General features: G+C 51.0%; 1 protein-coding gene across 1 annotated transcript; it reads right to left on the bottom strand.

The window, feature by feature from the left end:
* Positions 1 to 6,389: 6,389 nt before the first annotated feature.
* On the bottom strand, positions 6,390 to 9,939 carry LOC309836719 (kallikrein-7-like; the record flags this gene model as incomplete). Its single annotated transcript, XM_082676843.1, has 5 exons — positions 6,390 to 6,545; positions 8,417 to 8,553; positions 8,779 to 9,020; positions 9,241 to 9,397; positions 9,867 to 9,939. 5 exons carry the CDS (start codon positions 9,937 to 9,939, stop codon positions 6,390 to 6,392), a joined length of 765 nt encoding a protein of 254 aa, XP_082532969.1.
* Positions 9,940 to 21,718: the final 11,779 nt, after the last annotated feature.

Below are 21,718 nucleotides of genomic sequence, written 5' to 3'. Positions count from 1 at the left end.
GAGAAAGGAGCTGGGAGTCTGCACACCTGGATCTAAAGGAAGGAAGGGCAGAAGCTTGTTCTCCTCAGTTCCTAGACTTCTAGGTCCTTGAGCAAGAAAGGATCTGAGGGGCTTCCCTGGTGGCGCAGTGGTTAAGAATCCGCCTGCCAATGCAGGGGACACGGGTTCGATCCCTGGCCCGGGAAGATCCCACATGCCGCGGAGCAGCTAAGCCCGTGCGCCACAACTACTGAAGCCCGCGTGCCTAGAGCCCGTGCTCCTCAACAGGAGAAGCCACCGCAGTAAAAAGCCCGCGCACCGCAACGAAGAGTAACCCCCGCTCGCCGCAACTAGAGAAACCCCGCAGGCAGTAACAGAGACCCAGTGCAGCCAAAACATAAATAAATAAAAATAAATTAATTAATTTAAAAAGAAAGAAAGGATCTGAGGACCCAAATGCCTGCGTCCCAGGCAAACACACAGAACCCCCTGTCCTCCTGGACTCCCACCTCTCACGTGCTCTGGGGCCTGCAGGCTGTCACTCCTGGGTTCAGCACCCTTGGGCACCGGGAACCAGGCCCCACGGGTTCAGTGGGGTTGGGGTGACTCACGCACCTGCCTGTAAGTCCCTCTGTGGGTGCTGGAGAACCTCAGTGTCCTCGCGAGACACAGCAAAACCAGCCAGCAAGAAAGCGTGTGTCACCAAGCTGGTACCCGCCCCTGCCCCAGGCTGTGGTGCAGACCCAGGCGCTGTGGGGAAAGGGCCTTCGAACAATCGGGCTTTGTCTGTCCCCAGCACCCAGTGCCATGCTCCTGTCAGCTCCATTTCTCAAGCTCTCTTCCGGGCAGGTGGACGGCCAGCTGCATCAATAGCTTCCCTTTATCTCTATCTGACAGTCCTGTTGCTGTCCTTTGAGTGTCCACCCACCTCTGCCCGGATATCAGGACTCTTGACCCGCCTGGTCCCCCTTCTCCAAGTCTCTCGGTGTCCAGCTCTCTCCCTGGCCATGGCGGAGGGTGCCTCCGTGTCTGTCTCTGTTTGTGTCTCTCCACCCCTCTGCCTCTTTCTCCATATTTTTCTCTGTATCTCTGTCTTTCCCCTTGATTTTCCAAGTCTCCGTTAACACTCTCTAAATCTCTCCTTACCTCTCCTAGGTTCCACCTGCATTTCCAAGAGAAGCATGTGTACGCACAGAGGGGAGTTAGCTCCTGCAGAAGGGGTGGCGTGGGAGAGGGCAGCGGGGGAGCTAGCGGGACCCAGGAGGATTTCAGGACTTGTTGATGAGATTTAACGTGTACAGAGAGACACAGAAATAAATGGGAATGCAGGAAGAGTGTGATGAGAAACGGGGGTCCAGGAAGCTATGGGGGGATCCAGGAAGATTTGAAGAGGTGTCTTTAAACTTGGGCGTTTTAGTCAGGAGGAGAGAGGTAGTTAAAGGGTCTGGTGCATGTCGGGAAATGGCAGACTGGCATGAGCTGGAGGAATGGGTGTACGTGCGGCCGCCTGTAGGGAAATGGGTGTGATAATCACAGGGACGGGCAAGATGGAAAAGGGAAGCTTTGGGGAAAGTCATTGAGCAATAAGTGCAACTGATATGAATAACGTCGACCTCAGCACCAGCTTGGGCCTGGCACTGTGGGTAGCATTTAATTCCTGCATTAAATCTAATTGCTAACACCTTTGCTTCTCTCCTGTCACTCCTGGGATGAAAACCAATTTGGCATTTGATATATTCTCTGGGGCTGCTCCCCTCGCCCCCCAGTTTCCCCCAGGCCCTTCTCACTCATCTCCCCACTGAACCCAGCATCTTGTTCTCAGGACCCACCATCCTCCCAGGTACCAGGTTGGACCGCTCATGGCCCATTGATCCCCAAGTCCTATCCCACTGCCCCCTCTCTCCGTGTGGTCCCTTCTCTCCATCCCTATGTCCCCGGTCCCAGCTCAGACCTGCTTCTCTCCCACCTGGACCATTACCTCAAACTCTTCCCCTTCTCTGTATCCTTCACTTGACCTCTGAGGCATCTTCCTGTGTCAGAGCTGACGTTGCCTCTGTCTGGCTCACAGCCCTGGCCTGGGTCCCCCAGCACCCACAGCAGTACTGGCCAAAAGAAATATAATGCCAGGTACACATGCATTTTTTAAAAAATAAATTTATTTATTTTTGGCTGCATTGCGTCTTCACTGCTGCGTGCGGGCTTTCTCTAGTTGCGGTGAGGGGGGGCTACTCTTCCTTGCGGTGCACGGGCTTCTCATTGCGGTGGCTTCTCTTGTGGAGCACGGGCTCTAGGCTCTCGGGCTTCAGTAGTTGTGGCACGCGGGCTCAGTAGTTGTGGCGCATGGGTTTTGTTGCCCCGCAGCATGTGGGATCTTCCCAGACCAGGGCTGGAACCCATGTCCCCTGCATTGGCAGGCGGATTCTTAACCACCCCACCACCAGGGGAGTCCCCACATGCACTTTTAAATTTTCTAGTAGCCACAATTTTTTTTTAAAGTAAAAAAAAAAAAACCCAAAAAACAAGAGTTCATTTTAACATCTCATTCAGCCCAATACATCCAAAACAATAGTATTCCAATGTGAAATCAAAATACAATTTTATTTTTAAAGATTTATTATTTATTTATTTAATGTATTTTGGCTGCGTCGGGCCTTAGTTGCAGTACACGGGATCTTTACTGAGGCATGCAGGATCTTTCGTTGCGGCGCGCGGGCTCTTCGTTGTGGTGCGCGGGCTTCTCTCTAGGTGTGGCATTCAGGTTTTCTCTCTCTAGTTGTGGCGTCCGGGCTCCAGGTCGCGTAGGCTCTGTAGTTGTGGTGCGCGGGTTCCAGAGCGCGTGGGGTCTGTAGTTTGCAGCACAGGGCCTCTTGTTGAGGCGCGCGAGCTCAGGAGTTGTGGCCCATGGGCTCAGTTGCCCCGAGGCATGTGGGATACTAGCTCCCTGACCAGGGATCGAACCCACATCCCCTGTATTGCAAGGTGGACTCTTTACCACTGGACCACCAGGGAAGTCCCCAAAATACAGTTTTGAAGAGGTGGTTTGCTTTCTTATTGTTTTGCACGATAAATGCTTGGAATCCGATGTGTCTTACAATTACAGCACAGCTCAGTTGGAGCTGCCGCAGTTCACAAGTCAGGAGCCACCAAGGCGAGCGGCTGCCACATTCTCAGTGCAGCTCTACCCATTTGTGTTCTTGTGCTCCAGCCGTGGAGATTACTTGAAGCTTTCCTGAACCATTCCATGTCTTCTAACCTCTAGGCCTTCGTCTAGGCTATTCCCGCCTCCCAGAATGTTCTTCCCAGCTTCTCCTGGTAACAACTTGTCCTTCAAGTCTTTGCTTAAACATTACCTCCTTCAGGAAGACTTCCCTGAACACCACCCAACTTCCAACCCTCTGCAGACGGGTTAGTCACTCTCAACTAAGATCCCACAGCAGGTGCCTCCTTCATGTCACGCTGGAGGGTGACCGTCTGGATCCACACCCACCTCCCCCACTGGACCATGAGCTCCTTGAGCGTAGGCGCTGGTTCTCGCTCACCTCTACGTCCCAAGCACCAGCACAGGACTCGGCCCAGAGGAAGCCTTAGCAAATGTTGACCAAATGACTAAATGACTTCATTCCTCCCACGGCTGTTTTACACAAAAGAAAACTGAGGCTCAGAGAAAGGAATTTCATTGCTCAACCTCAAACACCCAGGAAACGGTGGAGCCGGAATTGGAACTCAGCTTCCAACATGGCGGTGGACATGGAGCGTCTCTTGGGGCCCCGTCTGGTCCCACCTTACTATAATACGGGATGGGTGGATTTGGGAGGAGTTACTGGGAGCCCTGTGGGAAAGGAGGGAGGTGGTAGGCAGTGGGGAGTGGAAGAACCTCTAAGGGAGAGAATGAAGTCCCCAGCTCCAGGCATTTGCCAGTGGCCTTCATGGTTCTGCCATCCCCACACGCCGCGCATGCTTATTTATGAGATGTTTTTCTCCCAAGTGACACGCTCTGCAAAAGTCTTCAATAAAGAAAATGTTTTACAAGAAAACTTTACGAAAGTGTAAGCAGGGAAGAGAGCCAGAAGCCACGAGCAATAAAAACCAACACTCAGGGGCTTCCCCGGTGGTCCAGTGGTTGACGCCACGCTTCCAATGCAGGGGACGCGGGTTCGATCCCTGGTTGGGCAACTAAGATCCCACGTGCCGTGTGGTACAGCCAAAAACAAACAAACAAACAAAAAAAGCCCAACACTCATTGCAGGCTTATTCTGTGTCAGACAATGTTCTAGCACTTTCTGAATAGTAAACTTATACAATCTTCATAATAACCCTGGGAAATAGGTGCTACTTCTCTCATTTCAAGGTTGAAGGAACAAGGGTGGGGAGGTGATGTGCTCAAAGGTGAATAGCGTGCAGCTGTCAGAGCTGGGATTGGCACCCGAAGAGCGCAGTTTCTGGAGTCAGTGTCTTTAACTATTACACTTTATCAGCCACCCAAAGAAAAATGAAGTTTTTTTTTTTTTTTTTTTCAGTACGCGGGCCTCTCACTGCTGTGGCCTCTCCCGCTGCGGAGCACAGGCTCAGCGGCCATGGCTCACGGGCCCAGCCGCTCCGCGGCATGTGGGATCCTCCCGGACCGGGGCACGAACCCGCGTCCCCTGCATCGGCAGGCGGACTCCCAACCACTGCGCCACCAGGGAAGCCCCATGTTTTGTTCCTTTTTAAACTTTTAGGTTGAATATGGATTTGGGGTGGCTTGCTGGAGAGAGGGGAAGTTGATGGAGTTTCACGAGGGTGGTGGCCAAATACTCTTGACGTTCCTTAAACTTGACACAGATCCGGAGGCGGGAGGGGCTGGGGGCCTGGACTGCTGGGTCTGAGGGAGGCGGGGGCTCAGCCTCCTGTGCACAGGAACACCAGAGGAAGTTAAGGGAGTCCACGGTGGCTCCAGGATTCCTGCAGTACGGAGACGCGTGGGAGAATAGGAGGCTAGGAGAGAGGGGAAGATGGCGGAGCGTCAACAAGAGGAGAATGTTGACCAGGCGAGGATTCTGGGGGAGAACCTGGAAAGACAGGTAGGAGAGGTGAGTCCTGGGCAGCGGAGAGGCTTCCTCTGTCAGCACCTTCTGAGGTACGGCTGCCCACGAGACTTGGATGGCAGGAGTAGGGGCATGGCCAGGCTGAGTCACTGGGACTCCTACCTCCACCCTTTCTGAGGCCCCTTCCCTGCCTTCTTGAGGACGGAGACCACCTACCTGGGTTCCCAGCCCCCAGCCTCCCCTGGCATCCAGGAGGCTGGGGGCTCACTTTTGGCGGGCCCCCGTGGGACCCAGGTGTCCTGTCTTCCTGCCAGCCCTATGCTTCCCCCACACCTTCTCCCTCTCTCCTAGTTTGTCACCCGTGAAATGCCCAGAAACACTTTCACGCCCCTTTCCACCCTGAAGAAGTAGACATATTCTCTCCTCCCTCCCTTTTCCTCTCTTTACCTTCCCTTTTCCTCTTTCGCTTCTCCATTTTACCGATGAGGAAGACGGAGACCCAGAAAATGGGGAAAAAATATGCCGCTGAGCAGGGGGGCAAGGCAAGGGACCAAGAACCAGATACATTTTTCTCTCCTCTCTAAGGGTCTCCTCTCCTCCACCTTAGAGCTCCAGAGCTTTTCCACTGTTGTTTTTCAGGTTATAAAGTGCATACCCGCAGAAAAGTAAATGCAAGGAAGCAGGCTACCTTCCCATGACTACCACCGTATGCAGTTTGGTACACATGATCTCAGGTTTTATTTTGTGAATATTTTCATTTTACATAGCAATGATCACATACACATATATTTCCGTATCTTCCTTTTCTCATTTAACATCACATAGCATAAACATCCTTGCATAGCACTAACAATTCTGCGTAATTATTATCCTTAGCAGCTGCATAATATCCTTGTCTCAAGCTAGCCTATTGTTTACTTAAACACTCCACCGATTCCGGACATATTCAGTGTTTCCACTGTTTTGCTATGATAAATAATGTTGTGATAAATTCAAACCTTGCTCCACATTTTGGATTTTTTTTTTTTTTTTTTTTTTTTTTAGTAGTATCTTCCTAGAACTAGAATTGCTGGGTCAAAGGTGGAGAACAAGGGTCCTGATTCACGTTGCCCAATCAACTTCCATAAAAATCGTATGAATTTACAGTTTCAGTGGCCCAAGGTGCTGGTCTCACTACTTCTTTACCAGCTCTGAGGTTTTTGTGTCTCGTGTTTTGGTTTTAAGTCCTTGCTGATTTGATTGACTTACACACATGGCATATTGTGGAGGTTTTGATATGTCTTTGAGGAAAAGTAAAGTCAAGTATGACTGTAGATCATCGACGTCCTTATTTCTGTGAATTTCCTGTTCGGGGTGTAGGGATGGAGAGATGGGAGTACGGAGAGATTAGCAATACGTGCTGATGGTGGTGTTTATCCAATCGATGTACTTGCAGACTTGGGTATAGACAGCTGGGTTGTTGGGTTGGCCGCAAGGGAAAGTTCCCCAGGACACCAAGCCTTGCAAAGTACCTTTGCACATCAGTGGTCCCCCTGAGTCACCCTGGAGGGGACAAAGCAAATTAGCTTCAGCTTCAGCGTGAAGTCCCGCCCCCACTTCTGTCTCATTCACCCCCACGGTTGTCAGTCTTTGTCTTGCCAGACCCTGGACTTCCACCCCGGCCAATGGGGAGAGACTCATAGTCTCTGGGGACCAATAGTAGAGCAGGAATTAGGGCCGTCATGGAGAAGACAAAGCACGTTCTCTGAAGACATTGGCTTGAGCCCCGGCCAATGGGACCAATCCCAGGGAAGGGGCAGGGCTTCCAGGCGGTCAGAGCCCCATTTCTTCCCCATCTTCGAGGACTCAGCGCCAAGCCCGTGGGAGAAGGGGCAGTATCTCCAGGGAATGGATACGTGGGCATGAAAGAGGGACAGGCTGGTCTTGGAAATCGGGGTCCTAACAGATGACACAATTCATAAGGCCCCGTGCAAAATGATAGTGTGGGCTCCCTCGCTCAGAAGGTATTAAGAATTTCAAGACAGCAACAGGAGTGCTTTAAACCGAGGGTGGGACTCTCCTGAGTGTGGGAGCGCGTGTCACTGTACAACTTGCGCATTCGTGAAGCCGGCCCTCACTAGCGGAAGAGAAGGATGTCCCATTCTCTAGGACACACATTCCTGGCCCATCACCCCATCCCTAACACTTACCCTCCCACCACCCCTGACAGCTGAGGGTGCAGGTGAGAGCAAAAGGAGTGGAGGTACGGGGAGAGAGACAAAGAAAGGGAATCACAGAGAAGAGGAAGAGAGTTAAGCAAAGGATGGAGAAAAGAACGGTGGAGCAGTAGAGGGAGGACAGAGAAACACTTGTGTAGGGGCTGGAGAGAGCGGCAGAGAGGTAGGCAGATAAAAAGAGAGACAGGCTTCCCTGGTGGCGCAGCGGTTGGGAGTCCGCCTGCCGATGCAGGGGACACGGGTTCATGACCCGGTCTGGGAGGATCCCACAAGCCGCGGAGCGGCTGGGCCCGTGAGCCATGGCCGCTGAGCCTGCGCGTCCGGAGCCTCTGCTCCGCAACGGGAGAGGCCACAACGGTGAGAGGCCCGCGTACCACCAAAAAAAAAAAAAAAAAGAGTGACAGAAGCAGACAGCCAATGGGGGCGGGGGTGGGTGGCAACACTGATGGAAAGAATGAAATGAAATTAGGTGTAAAGGGAGATGTGGGAAGATACTGTTCAGAGACAGGGAGGGGGTTACAAAGAGGAGGGGAGAGACAGTTCTTTGCCCGGGACCAGGACCCAAGTGAGGTGAGTGAGACATTAACTTCGGTAATTGCAATAAACAGTATTTTCCTGCAATACCTTAAAATTGAATTTAATATGAAAAAGTCCATGATAAACACAGTATCCCAATTTTAGATAAAGGGTCGGTACAGGGCTGTGCTGAGACTTACTGAAGCCTGAGGTAAGTGGGAAATTCAGTAAGACTGATGCCTCTTTATTGAAAATTCTGACATTTTGTTCATCGTGGACTTCTGCATAGATTTTTTTAAAAAATATTGCATAAGAATGTGATTTATCTTGATTACTGAGTTTTCTGGGCACACCCTCCCCTTTAAGGTTTGGGTTTGAAGCCAAGGCTTCACTCGCCTTCCCCTAATCCTGGCCGCATGTTGCCCATCCCCAGCCCCTCCCATTCATCTTTCTGCCTCATCCTCAGGGCCATACCAGCCCCCACTGGGCTGCCACTACTGACCTGAGCAGAGAATGGGATAGAGAAAGCTAGGAAACCTGGGCTAGGGTGGGGCGGGGGGTGATGATGGAATGCTCAGCGCCAAGGTCAGGTGCAAAGATTCTGGATAGAGGGGGGAGATGGGGCTCTGTGCTGAGATGAAGCAGCCAGGGACCCAGGGCGGGGGAGGAAGGAGGGCTCACGTTGCAGGCATTGGTGCTGGAGTTGGGGATGCCAGCACACAGCATGGAATCTCCCAGCAAGTCCCTGTAAACCTTCCTGCAGTCTTCAGAGGAGATGATGTCGACGTCTGTGCACATGAGTTCCTCTGGAAAGGTCGCTGCAAGATGAGGGTGGGGGGGCTTGTTAGTCAGAGGCCTGGGACTGTGGACCCGTGGGTCCTGATGGGGAGAGGATGGGGGTCCAGGATCCTAGACCTTGAAGGAGGAGGGGGCTGGGGTGCTCAACATTAGGATGTTGAAAAAGGACCTGATTCCTGGTCTCCGGGGTCTGAGGGAGGAGGGGTTCAGGATCTGGGGCTCCTGGGTCACTGAGGGAGCCTCACCAATAGGGCTGGTGGTGGTGCCCCAGCCAGAAACGGTACACGTGGTCCCAGGGGGTTCACAGCGGGAAGGCAGGTTGACCTTCTTCACGGTGGATGACAGCTTGGCCGGCGTCCTTAGCTTCACCAGCATGAGGTCATTAGCCTGGCTCTGTGTGGAGTAGTCAGGGTGGCGGAATGACATTGTGGCCCTGATCTTCTGGCCTCTGCTCAGGTATTCACTGCCCATATGCACGTTGTACGAACTGGGAGATCGGAGCAACATTCATAGCGTCACTGGGAGTGAGAGAGTGGGACAGAGACCCAGAGAGAGAAAAACAGAGATCCTGGGCGGGGGTGGGGGGGAAAGACAGAGACCCAGAGAGGGGGGAAGGCAGAGACGGGGGTCGGTGGAACAGAGACTGGGGGGTGGGCAGGGACCCAGAGGGAGAGCTGGAAGTGCTCAGAGCACCCGTGCCCACGTACTTCATCAGGCAGTGGGCAGCAGTAAGCACCCAGTGCTCGTTGACCAGCACGCCTCCACAGTAGAGCTGATTGCCTCTGAGCAGGGCCACCTGCCAGGGCTGGGCGCCTGTTAGACACGGAATCCCATCAATAATCTTCTCGCTGTTCTTATCCTGGGCTGGAGAGAGACATGGAGAAAAACATGGGTAGTAAGCCTCAGAGGAAGGCTGAGTCAGCAGCGGAGGGATTTGGAGACAGAGATGGAGACAGACAGAGAGACAGGGAGAAATGCAGAGGCAGAAATGGAGAACAGTGCAGAGAAAGCAGGAGATGGAGATGGAGAGAGACAGAGGCAGCCCACTCAGAAACCCAGGAGGAGCATCTTGTCTGTCTGGGGCTGACGACAGAAGCTCATAGGAGAGACCCTGAGTGCAGAAGACAGGGCCCGGGTGACACAGAGACCCCAGGAGTCAGAAGGAAGCAGGAAGAAAAGTGGCAGAAGAGTCTTGTCTTCTGAGGGAGAAAGCTGCTGGAGCAGAGGGAGGTCCTGACTCAGGGACCCCTTGGAGAGAGGGGCCCTTGAAGAGGGTCACTGGGGATGATGGGAGGTCCAAGGGTTAGGGCAGCCCTCCCAGACCGGCCCTCACCTTCCTGTGCAGCAGATCCCAGGGCTAAGGACAGCAGTAGGGTCAGCAGGGCTGGAAGAAGGAATCCTGCCATGGTGGCTTCTCTGAGTCTCTCAGGGGCTGCCAGGTAGAGGAGGGGTCTCTTTTGCTGGGGAGAAGGACAGAGTTCAGGAAGCAGGAGTCCTGGCCCCCAGCCCCCTCCTCCTTCAGACCCAGGAGTCTTTCCCCTTGGGACCCAGGAATCTGGTCTCCCATCTCTCGCCATCCATAAGTCTGTATCCCTAGTTCCTTTTCCCCTAAGAGACCAGAAATTGCAGACCTCCAGCCCCTCATCTGTCAGAGCCGGGCGCGGGCGTCCAGGCTTCCCACTGCCCCCTCCCCTCAGGAACAGGAGTCAGCTGTCCAGCCAGCCTCATCGCCCCCCCCCCCCAAATGAGGCCCCTTCTCACCTCCGGAGGGCCTGATCTGACGTGGGGCGCAGACTCGGTTGGGAGTCAAGTGTCTCCGGACCTGCCGAGGGCGGCAGTCTTATACCACGTCCAGCCCCCGCCCCCGCCCCCGCCCTCAGCGCCCCGGGATGCAGGTGGGAAAGGCTCTGAGACACTCTTCCTGTGCATCTGGTTATCTCGAAGCCCCGAGGCAGCTAATTCACTTGGCAGCACTCTACTTCTTCCACCCTCCCGCAGCACCCTCTGGGCCCAGCATCCCCGGTGGCCGCTACGGAGGCGGGAGCCGCAGGTGCTCTGGCTTCGAGGGGCAGATTCAAGGAGTGGCTGAGCTCAGGAAATGCGCTGTGACTTGGGTCCTCCTTTGGGGCCACTTTCTTGCCCCAGTCCCCTCTCAGGGATGACCTAGAGCCCATACCGTAATTCTGACGAGCTTGTGATAATTTGTTCAGGCTGGAACCCAGTCATGTCTTTTGAACGTAATATAGGGTATGAATGAAAAAGAAAACGCTTTCCCTAACTCCACCCTGATAAATGCTTACGTTTATCAATATAGTCTCTGTTCTCCTGTGATAGAGAGATTTCTATACATATTACGTATTTATAACAAAAAGGTCTGTACTAAACATTATCTAATATAACCTTTTTCTTTGTAAATTACCTTGAAAATTTTTTCCTCCTAGTATATTTATCTATTTAAAAAAATTTTGGAAATATGTATTTATTTGGTTGTGCTGGGTCTTAGTTGCGGCAGGCAGGCTCCTTAGTTGTGGCATGTGAACTTTTAGTTGTGGCATGCGTGTGGGATCTAGTTCCCTGACCAGGGATCAAACCCGGGCCCCCTACATTGGAAGCTCAGAGTAGCCACCAGGGAAGTCCCTCCTCTTAGTGTGTTTAAATGGGTCTCCTTCCTTCTTAATGGTTGCATAACATCCCATACTATAGTTGTACCCTGACTTATGTAGTCTGTTTCAAATTGGAGTATTTTGGGATAGTTTTAATTATAATAATGCTGGGTTGAGCTTCCTTGTACATTCATCCTCGCTGATTGTGTTCACTCAAGCAATATTTACTAAGCTTATACTCTGTGCCGGCAGTTATTCTGGTTCCTGGGGACACTGTGGTCAGCAAAGTAAACAAAAATTTCTTCATATAAAAAAAAAAATTTCTTCATACAGCCTCTTGTTCTAGTGGGTGGAGACTGTGAATACAAAAGTAAATATATAAAATAAATAGTTTGTTAGATGTTGGTAAGTACTACAGAGAAAAATAAAAGCAGGGAAGAGGGTATTTAAATCAATGCCAACATTCAGCCATTTAACAATCATTTAATAAATATATTTTATAATTCCTATGTGCCTGCAACTTACTATTATGCATCAGAAGGTCAAAAAACATCTTTGTTACGCCACCAGACTGTATGAGAAAGTAACAGACCTGTATTTATTTCAGAGTCACCTTGCAACTAATAATGAACAGAAAGTAGAGCTCTATTCTCAGTATATTTTCAAGGTCAACCAAGCAGTCACCCGTGATTATTTTTCACGTCTAATATTTTAGGCAGTATCGACTTGCTTTGTTGCAGTTTGTGCTTTTTCAAAGCAAAAACTCTGCATTAAAAATACAACACTGAGGGCTTCCCTGGTGGCGCAGCGGTTGAGAGTCCGCCTGCCAATGCAGGGGACACAGGTTCGTGCCCCGGTCTGGGAAGATCCCACATGCCGCGGAGCGGCTGCGCCCGTGAGCCATGGCCGCTGAGCCTGCGCGTCCAGAGCCTGTGCTCCGCAACGGGAGAGGCCACAGCAGTGAGAGGCCCGCAAAAAAAAAAAAAAAAAAAATACAAGACCGAGAGAAATGTACATTGAAAAGGAAAAAAGCAGAAACGTCATGTGGAGAACCCGGGAACAAGAAAGAAGATCGTGGGGATTGTCTGAGTCATAGTGTACCTTCAAATAAAATAAATATTTAAAATAAATAAAATAAAATTTAAAAAATAAATAAAATTTAAATAAAATTTAAATAAAATTTATAAATAAAATTTCTAAAAAGATTTAAATAAAATTTTAAAAAAAGAGCAGGGAAGAGGGATAGGGAGTTATTGGTTTCCTCCACTCTCAGGGACCCCTGGGGTTATAATATTAGGAAGATTCCACATGAACATGACATTTGAACAAAATCTTAAAGGAGATGGTGGATTGATCCATGTAGCTCCTTGGAGGTAGTGAGTCCTAGGTAGAGCAAATGGGCAGGTAAGTTAGGCAAGGGGCATGCGTAGAATGTTCTAGCAGGGGAGCCCTTTTGACTGGAGCTGAATGAGCAGGGGGACAAGGACAGGTAATGAGGTCGGGGAGATAATAGGACCAGGATGGCATAAGACCTTAAAGATCAGTGTAGGACTTTGGTGTTTACCTTGAGTGAGATGGGAACCCTTATACTTGAAGGCAAGTTCCTAAAAGTGGAATTGACCCCAACTTCTAAATCAGACCCCCAAAATGTGATTTGTTCCTCAGCCCTGAGCCCAAATCTTACCTCAATCCTGACCCCTACCCCAACTCTATTTTTGTCCCATAGTTTGGCCCATAATAGACACTATTGCTGCCTACTCAAACATTCATTCCTTCTGTCTTTCTATCAGAGCCCCAATTTTGTTTGGATAATCTTTTATCCTCATCGTGATTGTAACCTTTACTGCACCAAGCAGAAAAGCCATTTCTGCCTGCCAGCGATTGGTTTAGAAATGAACATGTGATGCAGTTCTGTCCAATGAGGAATGAGGGGAAGACCACTGGGGCACTCTCGGAAAGACGTTCTTATTTCCAAAAAGAGACTCCAGAAGAATTCTCTTTTCTTCTCCTTCAAGATGGTGCCCCTTCTGGATGTTAACTCTGGAGTGGTGGAAGCCTTCCTGGGACTGGGGAGAGAAGTGGCTGGTGGACCAAGCCAAAACACCGCAGATGGTCAAGCAGAGAGATGGAGTGACATAACGAGATTTGTGTTTTCTAGCTGCTATACGAAGGGGATTTTAAGGGGATGCGGAGACATGAGGAAACTATTGTTATTGTTCAGATGAGAGATGATGACTTGGATAAAGCCATTGGGGAGGTGGAGATGGTAATAGTGGATGGATTCAAGCTGCATTTAGGATAATCAACAGGGTTTGGTGATGGGTTGAATGGAAGGTGTGGTGAGGGAGACAGATGTAAGGCTTCAAGGTCTCTTGCTTGGTGGATGGTGGTACCATTCATTGCGAAGACACGGCTGGATATGACCAAGCGCCTATGAGAGAGTGAACAAGACCTCACTCTTTTTTAACAGAATGCTGAGGAGGCAGGGGCTGAAGAGAGAATCCAGGCACTTCATGCATAATTCTAACTCCAATCCTTACCTGGACACAATTCTCAACACCAATCGTTTTTTTTTTAATAATACAATTATTTTTATTATAAGCCTGAATATCACATGACACATATTCCAAAACGAAACAATGTTGTATGGGAAACAGAATAAATAAGCATATTGAAAGATGGTAGTCTATCTTCTCATCCACCACTAACGTCGGTAAAGGATACAGTCAAATTATAGAAATGTAAAAAGGTAACACATAGGTTTCACTCTGAATTCTGACCAAGCTTGGTATCTGACGGTAGAAGACGCATATACTAAGGCTCAACACCGATATTGATGCAAGCATGAGTTTTAACCCGAAACCTTAAGTCGTACCCAATCCTAACCCTCAATTCTGCTATATCCTTGACCAATTCTAAACTTTTACGTCAACTTGGAATCTAGTTCCTACCAAGTTCCTGCCTCCAAATATCAACTCAGGCTAGATTCCACCCCTCAGTCAACCTTAACCCTGACTCGTGACTCAAACCCTAGATCCCTAACCCTAACCCAAACTCAACTTTGACCCAAACACTGAATGTCACCATAGCCTCTGTCCCAAACCTGACCACATGCACCAGTCACACCAATCCCAACACTCTGACTCCAGTCCCGGCCCTACTCTCATCTACAGCCCAATTTCTGCATGAAATCCCATCCCATTTCCATGCCAAACCCTTTCCCTCACCCCACCTTCACTTTTCCAACTCCATACCCCACCCGACTCCATACTTCCTTTCACACACTAAAATAAAGTTCACCACTGAACACCATACAGTTGATCCCACACTGACTAAACTCAAGTGAAGTCCCCCAAACTTCTGAGACACTTACTCTCATCAAATCCCAAATCAGACCCCAGAATTCGGGCCCCCGACCCCACTAATTCCACTCTGGGACCCCGGGCATGAGGTGTGTCAACCCTCTCGACTTGGGCTCCCAAATCAGGTAGGGGCAGATGCTAGGCCACTCGACCTCACAGCGCCGTGAGCCAGCAAGCTGTATCTTTCCCTCCTGGCTTCCCAAAGAGAGGAATTCTGGCGAGACTTCCAATCTGTTATCTGTTGTCCAAATCTTCGTTCCTGGATTCTCTCTTCAGCCCTCTGCCTCCTCGGCATACGGTTAAGAAGAGGAAAGCAGACACTGCTCTGGAGCCCTGCTGTCCACTCCTCAATCACCAGAATGTCTCTTCTGGTGTGCTTGGCATATGTGTCTTTTATTTTTTAAGATTTAATTTTTTTAAATTAATTAATTAATTTACTTATGGCTGTGTTGGGTCTTCCTTTCTGTGCGAGGGCTTTCTCTAGTTGAGGCAAGTGGGGGGCCACTCTTCATCGCGGTGCACAGGCCTCTCACTGTCGCGGCCTCTCTTGTCGCGGAGCACAAGCTCCAGACGTGCAGGCTCAGTAGGTGTGGCGCACGGGCCTAGTTGCTCCGCGGCATGTGGGATCCTCCCAGACCAGGGCTTGAACCCGTGTCCACTGCATTGGCAGGCAGATTCTCAACCACTGCGCCACCAGGGAAGCCCTAAGATTTAATTTTTTATTTACTTTGGCTGCATTGGGTTTTTGTTGCTGCGCACAGACTTTCTCTAGTTGTGGCGAGAAGGGGCTACTCTTTATTGCGGTGCTCAGGCTTCTCGTTGCAGTGGCTTCTCTTTGTTGTGGAGCACGGACTCTAGGAGCGTGGGCTTCAGTAGTTGTGGCATGTGGGCTCAGTAGTTTTGGCGTACAGGCTTAGTTACTCCGCAGCATGTGGGATCTTCCCGGACCAGGGATAGAACCCATGTCCCCTGCGTTGGCAGGCGGATTCTTATCCACTGTGCCACCAGGGAAGTCTGGCATATCTGTCTTTCTGTTGTTGTGGGGGTTTCTTGGTCGTGTTGGGTCTTAGTTGCAGCAGCAGGCTCCTTAGTTGTGCCATGCATGTGGGATCTAGTTCCCGGGCCAGGGATCAAGCCTGGGCCCCCTGCATTGGGAGTGTGGAGTCTTAACCATTGCACCACCAGGGAAGTCCCTGTCCTTCCGTGTTCTTCACTATTTAATCTGACTTTATTGCTAAACACTGGTCTTCACAAGCAGAGGGAATGTGTCTGGTGTTCAAAGGTGTTTTTATAAGCACCCAGCCCAAACCAGGGAGTGTAGGAGGTACTTAAATGAATACTGGTTGGCAAAGCGCTGTCATCCACAGATCAGTCAACAGCCCCGTCATTCCTTGTTCCCTGAGCCATTCAGCCACAGGGCGTGATAGGAAGAACTTGACTTCACAAGTCAGACAAACCCAGGTTTCACCAACCCTAGGTGCCCTCCTCGTGATCTCAGGTAAGTGATTTAATTTTTCCCAGCCTCACTTTGCCCCTCTCTAAAGTGGAGGAAAGCAAAATCTACTTCTCAAGGCAAGTGAACGAATGAAATAATATGGGCTGCCTTACCTCATCCTACCAGGAACGAGGCAGCTTCCATTCCTTACGCATCTACCATGTGATGTGTCGGATGCTCTGCAAACCACGTGTCTATGCGTCTCATGGGACCAAGCGAGGACTGTCTTCCCCATTTTACAGATGAAAAAAGGGAAGTTTAAAAGAAGGTAGAACCCTCGTGCAAAATCAACGGCTCAGGAGGCAGAAGGGTCAGAATTCGAATGCTGAGGATTGCCCATAGTCTAACCATTGTACAAACCCACAATCTGAGAAGGACGTTTCCCTGGGACACTGTCACATATGCTCAGAATCTCTTTTGGTTAAAAATGAACTCGGAACCCCATAGCCTTGTTATTAATGATGCATGCCCCCACGTTGACGACAGCCCCAAATCCCCAGTCCTCTCGTGCCCTTTGGGTTTGGTCCCGTTCCTAAGTCCCACCCAGACACCCAGCTTCATACTTCCTTTGCACACAGACTTATGTCCTGATCCTTTGCCAGATGACTCATCTTCCAGCTCATGATCACACCTGAGAACTGGTGTCTTGCTGTGCTGCAGCAGCTGTCCCTGACTCTAAGGGACCAATCATAAGCAAAGGGGGCGGGGCTTCCATGAAGGGGACAAATCCAAGGGGAGCCGTGAGGACTGAAGTTGCAGCCAATAGGAAAGAGAGTGTTATATCTACGGCAAATCTCAAGATGTGTCACCTTGGGGTTGGGGAGCTCACTGAGGGAGCATTGAAGTCAGTGGCGCCGTTCCGTGGCCAGCTGGGAAGACAGCACTGCTCCCCAAGGAACCAATCATAGGAGAAAGCAATCATGCTAGGGAACCCAGTCAGGACTCGAAGAAAGACAGCTGACTACCTGATCATCGGTAAAGTCAGCACAAATTCCAGACACTGACACTGAGAAATAGGGCAGGGAGCTTGCGCACCCTCTAGACGCAGACTCTTTCCTTCACGGACTTATCCTCTCACTCCCTTTAATCCCCACCTTGTCCCTGCACCCCACCCTGCAGACAAGCGTTCCCAAGAAAACAACAAGGACAATTCAATTATTCTGATTCCTGTGCTGTGTCACCTGCAGGGAGAGTGTGCCTTCTCTGAACCTGCTTCCCCCTCTGTAGAGTTAGGGGTGCTGACTCTTGGGGATCACCCCACTGCCAAGCCTCCAGTCTCTACAGGGCGAATGAGGGAAGAAGAGGGTTTCAGAAGTCACTCACCTGGCATGTATCAGCCCCACTGCTTTCATTTGCACAGACCATACTATCTGTGACTTGCCCAGGGTAGGCATCTTCACACTGCTTCTCAGGAATAATTTCTACTTCTGTGCAGTTGAGGGTGTCAGGAAAATTCTCTGAGGGGGCAGAGGTTGCAAGTTCCCAGAGAGAGCAACCCTTTCCCCTCCATCCCTGTCTGTAGCTAACCTCCCTTCTGTGTATCCACAGCTGCACAGGGTTTTCTGACACATTTCACAGGGCACATCACTTCTCACCACATGAAACAAAGCCATGGCCCCTGCTGTTTCTTTTTCTCCACCTAAAGCAGGACCTTTGGACCCTACCTTTCATTTTTTGCCCTGAGTTATTTTCAAATTAAGGTGTCCCCTTGGGACACCTCTGACCCTTTCTAATCTTTCCATTCCCAGACCACCAGGTCTTCAATCTCAGCTAAATCCTACTTCTTCCAAATATCACCTCTTCCTAGAAGCCTTCCCTGACTATTCTAATGAACACAACACATCTTGGGACTTCCCTGGCAGTCCGGTAGTTAAGACTTCTTCCAATGCAGAGGGTGTGGGTTTGATCCCTGGTCGGGGAGCTAAGATCCCACATGCCTCAGGGCCAAAAAAACCCAAAACATAAAGTAACAACTTCAATAAGGACTTTCCAAAAAATGGTCCATATCAAAAAAAAAATCTTAAAAAACCCCCAAAACATCACATCTCCATCACTCCCTATTCTCTTCCCCCCATGATATTCCATTATAGCACTTGACTGTACCTAATATTTCATTTTACATGTATTTGTTTATTGTCTATTTCCCCACCTAGCATGCAACTCCATATGGCTTTGTACACTACAGTACCTGGGGGCATATCAGATGCTCACAAAATAAGTGTTGGATTGGTTATTGACAGTAGAATTAATCTTTCTTATTAACCTTTGAAGAATAGACTTGAGAGGGAAAAAATTCTATCTGGTGCCTCTATGTGCCAGAAGGTATAGGCCCACAATCTCATTTAACCCTCACAACAGCTCTTTGAAGGAGGAATGCTTTCGTTCTTTCATCCGTGCATGCTTTCAACAAATGTTTATTGAACACATACCGTACACCAGTCACCACCCTGGGCACTAGGAACACACAGTGAAGCAAATAGATATAACCTGAGCCCTCATGGAGCTTAAAAGTCTATTGGATAATTATCCCAGTTTTGTAGAGGAGGAAAGTGAGGACAAGAGGTGGGAAGGGACTTGCCCAGAGAAAAGGGGCAGAGCCATGGTTTGAAATGACCTGCCTGATTCGTGAGCAGCTAGGTTTCCACAGCATCCCATTGTCTTCTTAAGAGTCAGACAGGCAGGGACCTGAATCTTGACTTTGCTTTCCTGACGAACCACATCACCTCTCGGAGCTGAGCCCCGGTTTTTTCACTGTGAAGCAGAGCAAGGGGCTACCTGAGCCCTGAAGCCCCAGAGGGAAGACCTCCATGGAGGTCCAGACCTGTGGGTCCAGAGCGAGGAGGGAGCTGGGGACCTAGACTGTGAGTCCTGGAGGAGGAAAGGCCTGGACTCCTGGGTGTGAGGGGATCTGGGGCGAGGAATCTTGGGTTCAGGAGGGAGAAGAGGGAGCCTGTTTTCCTGGGCCACCGAGGAGCCCACGTATCCTATGTCTGTTGTGAAGACTACGTAAAATCCTGTACCCATAAAAGGTCTCATAACTCTCCACCTTAAAGGAGGGATGCATTCATCCATCCACTCATTCATTCATCCATCCACTTTTTTGAGCCCTGGTAGCAATTTGTTCATTTGTTTCCTTTCTCCCATCACTCCTGTTAATATTCTGGTCTTTAAGGTTTCTAACATGGACCACTCGTGAACTTCAACATCACAATCACTTCCCTTTCTTTATCTACTCTACAGGCAAAGCTTTGCCGATGGCTTGGGGTCCACTGGGGCAACCAGCTTCTCCTCTCCCTCCCACTACCTTGGGGGCTGGTGACAGAGCTCCAGCTTGAGATGGTGCACTTCTGGCCAACTTGAGGGCAGTGATCTGCCAGGTTGATGGGCTTCACTTTGGGCCCCAGGGATGCCCGTTCACATGGTCAAATGAGCATCAGATCATGGTTGTGGTCCTTGTTGCTGCTGTTGTAGCAGGGGTGTGGGATGGACTGAGCCACAGCCGTTTCTTGTTCTGACCCATCCTTATTCTGCAGACCGTGATCTCCCAGGCGGACTGTGTATTTCGTGTAATGATGGGGGTAGTTCGGGAGCCAGGCAGGGATAAGGGCTCCCAGTCCCCTCCTCTCTAAGACCCAGGAGTCCAGGTCCCCTCTTCTCTCTCGGAGACCGAGTCCCCAGCTCTCGCCTCCTGAGGCAAAGCCCCAGCCCCCTCTTGCCCCAGGCTCCAGCCCACCTCTGCCCCCGGAATCCACTCACAGGTTTTTACAGTGGGCTGCTGTGAGGACACAGTTGTCATCTATGAGAACATCCCCGCATATTAGCTGGACACCCTGGAGAAAGGCCGTCTGCCAGGGCTGGTAACGGGGCCTGCACTCCTGGCCCTCCAGCACCTCGGTCTCCTGTGCTCTCAGGTGTCCTGCAGCAGGAGAGAGAGGGTTGGATCACCACCCACTGGGTCAGTGCAGGGGCCAGGAAAACCACTGTGGTTTCAAACAGATACACACACACACCCCCTCCGGTGTTTGCCTCCCAGCTTGCACTTGCTCCTCCACAGATACACAGGTACACTCATGGAAGCCCATGAGTCATCACACACAGAGTCACACACCTGAGCATGTGTCCACATGCCCCGTATACTCCTGTGTGTATCTGTGCCCCTAAGCAGGCAGTCCTGCTGGCTTAGCGCACTCATGCGATACCAGCAGAACTCAACACATTCCTACCTGCTGCCGCGTGCCCCGTGCCTCCAGCCATGCCGCAGAAGCTCCCACACGTAATTGCGCGCTTCCCATCTCCCCACATGCCACCACATGCACCCTCTTAGCCACCACCATGGAATTCCCACAGGCTCAGGTGCTCCACGGATGACTTCCGGGCCCCCCCTCCGCCCCCCACCTGCCCGGGATTCCAACAGCAAGAGCGGGAACATCTAGATCGACTCTGCAGCAGCTGTGGGATGTCCCATGGTGGGGTCCGGGAGACAGACAGGACAGGGCTGAGATCCTAGGGGTCTTGGGATTGCAGAGGAAGCAGAGCTTCTGGAGTAGTGCTTCTGGGTCCCGCTGGAGGAAGGGGCTGGGGACCCAGATCCCTGGCTCTGAAGAACGGGATGGGGCCCCAGATTCCTGAATCTGAGGGGCTGGGAGCTCAGGGGCTGGATTCCTACATTCCAAGGAAGGAGGGAGTTAGGATCCCAGACGCCCGGGTCTGAAGGGAAAGGGAACTGGGAGCCGGGACTCCTCAGTCTTGGAGAGCAGGGGCTGGGGTGCGGATTCCTGGGCCTCAAGGGAGGAAGGGATCTGAGGCTGAGGTCCTGGGCCCTGGAGGAGGGAGCTCAGGGGCCTGATGCCTGTGTCTGAGAACTCTGGCCTCTCACCTTACAGAGCTCGGGGGGCGGGGTTACCTGCTGATTCGGATCGGGAGGAAGGGCACCCCGTTCTTCAGCTCTGCCTGCCTGTACAGACTCTGGAGCCTCTTAACTGGGACCACCAGCCCCCTAACCCAGCTCCTCCCACTCGGGGGCCGGCGGAGCAGCAGGGAACTGGAACCCTGGTCATGAGTGAGGAGAGGCTCAGGGGCTGAGCGGAGAATCTTCAGGGAGGAGGGGCTGGAATCTCTAACTTTTTCTTTTTTAATTGGGGTATAGTTGTTTTACAATATTGTGTTAATTTCTACTGTACAACGAAGTAGAGTTCCCTGTGCTATACAGCAGGTTCTCATTGGTTATCTAGTTTATACAGATTAGCATATATATGTCAATCCCAATCTTCCAGTTCATCCCACCACCCTCCCCTCTTCCCCCCTTGGTGCCCATGCTTGTAAATTGATACAGCCACTATGGAATCTCTAACTCTTGAGGTCTGGGAGTGAAGGGGTTTACTTCTGGGTCTGAAACAGAAATGGCTGGGGGGCCAGACATCCTGGTCCGAGCAAAGAGGGGGTGAGGGCCCCTGACTCCTGGAGCTGAGGGAGGATGGGACTGGGGTCCTGGACTCCTGGCTCTGAGCGGGGAGGGGGCTGGGGACCGGGACTGCTGGGTCTGAGGGAGGAGGGGGATGGAGGCCCGGATTTGAGGTCTGAGGGAGGAGGGGCTGGCAGCTGTATTCTTAAGTCTTTTTGGAAGGAGTAATTTGGAGCCTGGGTTTTTGTGGGAGGAGGGGGCTGTCAGTAACCTGGAATGGAAGACAAGCCAGTCTTCTTGGTCCTGACTTCTGAGGGCGGATTG

Source organism: Grampus griseus (genome assembly GCF_964374135.1).
Source record: "Grampus griseus genome assembly, chromosome: 19".
NCBI lineage: Eukaryota > Metazoa > Chordata > Mammalia > Artiodactyla > Delphinidae > Grampus > Grampus griseus.
Note: the sequence above shows the minus strand (reverse complement) of the source record. Positions and strands in the feature narration are given on the sequence as shown.